Source organism: Grammomys surdaster, unplaced genomic scaffold (assembly GCF_004785775.1).
Source record: "Grammomys surdaster isolate TR1022 unplaced genomic scaffold, NIH_TR_1.0 125284, whole genome shotgun sequence".
In the NCBI taxonomy this organism is placed as follows: domain Eukaryota; kingdom Metazoa; phylum Chordata; class Mammalia; order Rodentia; family Muridae; genus Grammomys; species Grammomys surdaster.
Window position 1 is genome coordinate 1,277,475 of NW_021620163.1, and position 5,675 is coordinate 1,283,149.

General features: G+C 35.6%; 1 protein-coding gene across 1 annotated transcript; it reads right to left on the reverse strand.

Moving 5' to 3' along the window:
- Positions 1-4,424: 4,424 nt before the first annotated feature.
- Positions 4,425-5,369, reverse strand: LOC114637417 (olfactory receptor 10AG1-like). The gene has a single exon (XM_028785646.1). It carries the CDS (start codon positions 5,367-5,369, stop codon positions 4,425-4,427), a length of 945 nt encoding a protein of 314 aa, XP_028641479.1.
- Positions 5,370-5,675: the final 306 nt, after the last annotated feature.

Consider the following 5,675-nt stretch of genomic DNA (forward strand, 5'->3'; position numbering starts at 1 on the left):
TTACTTTATACAGGGTGTTTCCAAAACCCATCTCCACCAAACCTAAAAAGTTGGGACTTCTGCCCCTAGACCAAGCAGAGAGGGGCCACCCAGAACCCCCTCTGACAGGCGACCTGAATTCTTGCTTAGGCTGCGAGGCTAAGCACTGTAAGGGAATATAAATAAAAGATAAAAATATCTACCTGGGTTCCCTGAGGGACAAGCCTGACTGCATAGGGGTTGATGTCAAAAGTATCCCCTCTCCAGGAAAAAGACATCAGGATGGGTATGGCCTTCATGCCTCACTGGACAACGACAGGGGGAATGGAGCCATTACAAGGTCCCCTTCAAATTTTGGAGGTCAGGCCTCTATCCCTGCCTTTGCAAGTTTAGAATTGCCACAGCCCTTCTATATTTAGAGAAGGGAGGAGATGTCAGGGGCAGCCCTGCTTACACACTGTAGACCTTAAATCAGTCATAGGCCTAAAATCAGCAATAGGCCTGTCATGCATGTATACTAATACCAAGTCTTGGGTCTCAGTGGAAAAACATTGAAACAGATGGCTATAAGCTAATGTCAACAGGCAGCTTTTGTGGAAATTTATAAGCCTGAGTAGTCATAGACCTTGTAAATAGGTAGCCTTGGCAGACAATACCAAATTAGATAAGGACAAGTGAATCATAGGCAGAGTCATAGTGAATTGTCCCTTGAACCTTCACCTAGCCGATACCCGGTTCTAAAGATATCTGTATTCCCCCTGAACACCCACACTCCAGTGTCATTCCCTTCCCCACATCCTGCCTTTATGTGTTTATAACCCCTGTGTGAATTAATTATGATTTGAGAAAAAAAATGAGATCTGAAAGACAGTGCGAAATGAACGCTGTAATTGAACTTGTAAAATTTTGATTGAATTTTTGAAATGATAACTTGGATATATTGGATTAAATAAAATAGATCATTAACTGTAAAAAAAAAAAAGACTTTAGAGAACAAAGCATGAAGGCAATATTGAAAGGCAGTAGAAGTCAGAGATGTACAGATATAGTCTTGATTGGTTTCTCCTGTAAGTCCTCTCATTTGAGGTTGTGAGATTATGTATTTTCCATACCTGGGCTTATGGCTTAAAGTTTGGCCAGAGGTAAATGTTACTATTTACATCAAAATTAAAAACAAATCTTCTAAATACATATGAGATTTTTATTTATATGAAAACATCAAACTTGAATTCTACAGTTAAGAAAATCTATATCATATTTTGTGTCTGTAATGTGCTCTGTTGGGTATTAAAACCCTTCTGTTTCAGTGTTTGTTGCCAGGCTTTTAACTGGATTGCCCCTCCCAAACCCTATACCCATCATTCCGCTATCATTTTCTTATTTGGGGATCGTACTACTCAGTGTGATCATGCTGTTTTCATAATCTGTAACTAGATTGTATCTCCTAATTCAATGTACTTCACATTTTCCACTTTGCCACATATGACAATTACTATACCTGGACTAATTTTTTCTCTATCCACTTAAAGGACACTTAGATTCATGAAATATTCTGTCTGTTATGAATTATGCCAACACAAACACCACTGTTCAAGCATCTTATAAGGATACTGGTGTGATACCTGTATGTCACATAATTAATGGTACAACTAATAAAACATGATATTCTTATTTTCATAATTTGAGGAACTCACACATTTTTATATAATGGCTACTCTAATTTATATTACACAAATTTTCAAAAAGTCATTTATCCCCTAGTCACATCCATTACCTTTCATCTTCATTTATTTTTAAATTTACATTATTATTGACTGAATGATATTTGTGTCATGCATGTAGCAATCAGAGTAATTTTATGGACTTGAATCTCTCCATCCACATTTCTATATGTTCTAGGAACTCAGGTCACAAAGCTTGCACAGCAAATATGTTTATCTGCTAAGTCTTCTTGCCAATAACTCTGGTTTGTTCTTAAATTATAATATGTGTATGCCTGGATGTTTGTGTGCAGTTATGTACACCTGAGTGTTACTGCAAATAGAGGCCAGAAGCAGCAACATCAGCCTGCACCTAATTGTAGGCAATGGTGATCAACCTTGCATGGGTGTTGGGATTTGAATTCAGGTGTCTAGAAGAGCAGTATATGTTTTTAACTGATAGATTGTCCCTCCACAACAAAGCCCTCCCTTGCTCTGCCTTTCATCTTTTTCATGGTAGTCATTAGAAGAGGAAAAACGTGACACCACAATGTATTGTCATATGTTTTTCTTTAATGACTAAACTGTTGAACTTTTTCATGCATCTATATATAAGCCATACTAATGTCCTAGAGATATATGCTCATGAGTTTCACACAATCCTAAAAGATTATTGTTTTCTTAATATTGAGCAGTTAAGTATTTCATTTATTTAGGGTGGACTTTCTCAGTTTTGTAGCTTATTTTTTTTTTTTTTAAGATTTACTTATTAAGTATATAGCGTTCCACCTGCATGTATCCTGCAGGCCAGAAGAGGGCGCCAGATCTCATGGTTGTGAGCCACCACGTGGTTTGTAGGAATTGAACTCAGGACCTCAGGAAGAGCAGACAGGGCTTTCAACTTCTGAGCTATCTCTCCAGCCCATAGCTTTAAAGTTAAAATTGTTGGACAACATTACATAATGTTTCTCTAGTCTAAGTGAGAATCATATTGACAACACATGTATCCTTGAATCAAGCTACAGAAGTGAGCAGAGCAGCACTGCCCTCCAAGCTATCATGCATGATCAATTTATATCTTCAGTGATATTACAAGAATTCTTCATCTTTTAAGAGCAAAGAGTGACCTCACTCTTTTCAAAGCAAATAATAAAAAAATAATAAAAAGAAAGAAAAAAAAACAGTAGAAAGAAAAGAAAAAAGTCAATTCAATACCAAAGCCTTTCACCCTCTTACCATATTGCTTACTCAATTTGCCCAATCAAAAACTGTAACTTAAATCCTGACGCCTCAGTTTCCTTCCTTATTCGTAATTGCCTACTGCATTCACGTCTATATTTCTAGCTTAATTATTAAGAAAATTAATTATGACTCTTGGACTATCATTTATGCACAATTAAAACTAATCCATTTGACAAGTAACTATTTTATTCACGTATTCCATAAAAAGGACTTGAGGACCTCTAGGGATCTTGACTGGGTTTATAAAATGTTCTATAGAAACAGTATGAATATATTCAATATGTTTCATTTGCTCTGTTTTAAACTATCATAAACTGTTTACTGATTTTTATATAACAATATATTTCAGATAAAAATTAGACACTTAGTACTCAAATTTTAATGTGTTTATATTAATATATAGATTCAAGAAGCTCCAAACTAGAGCCAGAGGTGCCTCAGGATATGGAGAAATGTAGTCTCCTGATAATCATAAATTGAAACATTATTTTTGGGGAGTGTGTGTGTGTGTCTGTATGTCTATGCATGTGTGTGTACATATATGTGTGTGTGCATATGAGAGGTGTACAATGTGTGCATATGGAAGTGCAGACAAGTACTCTAACAGAGGCCGAAGAAGCATATCAGTTTTCTTCTGTATATATCTTCACAGTGTGTGTGAGTAATAATATTATTCACTTAACTGAAACTAAACTGGCCACAGAGAAGATCCATCAATGCTCCTATGTTGATTACCGTAGTACTGAGGCTATTGCCCATTACAACTTTTGTTTTATTATTTTATACATTAGTTTATAAGATTCTGTAGTGTAAACTTTGTTGAAAAACATGTCTCTTGAAATGTCAGAATGTTGGATGCAACTGACAGAAGTTAAATGCAGTAACTCTATGATTAAGAAACTTGTGCACTGAAAAAAGACATTTGGGAACACTAAAGCAGATTTATCATAGTTAACATTATGGCTGAATGATATACAGATTAATCATAGATAGAAATATTTCTTTCATATTTATATTGTGACATATTCAGGAGTTTCCATAACTCTGAGACATAATATATTAGTATTAACTATCTCATTAACTCATTTAGCAATTCATTCATCACACATTCATATTAAAGTACTGCTGTTAAATTTGAATAATTCTGAATGAAAGAATAACAGCAAATACTGGGGTATTTATTAGTTAAATTGTTAAGATATTGGTCTGTGATTTTATGTCACAAGTTTCAAAAATTAGATAAATTTCCTATAAAAATTGTGATCAAATTGTATTTTATTGATATCAAAACATATTGTTTTTTCATTATATTTCATTGAATGTAGACAGATTAGTATGTATAGATTGTTTCAAAAGAGAATATATTGCAGGTTATTATTCAAAGTACCAGAGGCATTTCAGAAGCATAAACTGATTATGCTTAAGTGAAATGAATAAAAGCTGATGCATTTCTTCAGTAACTTTGTAAAAAGCCATTACTCGTTCGTTCTAGAGCTCCAAGCACTAATTTATAAGTAACAGTTTTCTCAGTGCAGCGATCACCTCCTTGTTTCTAAGGCTGTATATCAGTGGATTTAACATGGGAGTCACAATGGTGTAAAACAGAGAGAACATTCTGTCAGTTCCTGAAGAATGGGTGGACTTTGGCCTCAAGTAGGTAACAGTGGCTGATCCAAAAAACAAAAACACCACAAGCAAATGGGAAGAACATGTTGAGAAGGCCTTTGCTCGTCCTATGGCTGTTGGCAACTTCAGAATAGTGGCAATGATTTTGCTGTAAGAAGCAAGTATCAACATAAAAGGGACTGCAGCAAACAAGATAGCCACTAAGTAGACAGACAGCTCATTAATAGATGTGTCTCCACAGGCCAGCTTGATAATGGGAGGTATGTCACAGAAGAAGTGGTTGATTTCGTTAGAATTGCAAAAATGTAGAGAGAATATCTGACAGGTTTGTCCAATCTGGACTGGGATGCCTCCAAGCCAAGAGCCCACTGCCAGCTGAGTGCACTTTGTTGGGTTCATGACCAGAGGATAGTGCAGAGGGTTACAGATGGCCACATAGCGGTCATAGGACATCACAGCCAGCAGGAAGCACTCAGTAGCTCCCAGCAGAAGGAAGAAACACATTTGTGTGGCACAGCTGAGGACAGAGATGATTCTTTCTTGAGCAGCAATGTTGAACAAAATCCTAGGTAGAGTGACTGATACATAACAGATTTCCAGAGAAGAAAAATTTGCCAGGAAAAAATACATGGGCTTTTGTAATGAAGGATCAGTTCTAATTATCACAATTATGAAACTATTTCCAATCAAGATGATTAAGTAAATTATGGAGAACATCCCAAACAGAATCCCTTGTAAGTTGGGAAGGTCTGAAAATCCCAGGAGGAGAAAGTGTGTCACTGTGGAAGCATTGTCCTCTGCCCTGATTTCTGTGAATTTCATCTGTAGGGAAGATCCGAAGAAAAGTGACAAGAATTTTCTTTTCCTTGGATTCATTTTATTGTGTATAAAGTAATGTTAACATTCTTTCAGCATTTCCATTACCCTTCAGGAAAAATTATATGCCTTGTATATGCACCAAATCTTTTTTAAAAGTAAAGATTTGTTCCTAAAAAGCATAAAAAATTGTCCTATATATTTTCTAATACACTAAATGTTGTGTATTTTGTGGGGTTTGAGAGTAGACCCTGGAAAATTAATTTTCTTCTTTTAAGCTACATAAGTACTGTCTGCTTATCAATATTTTTA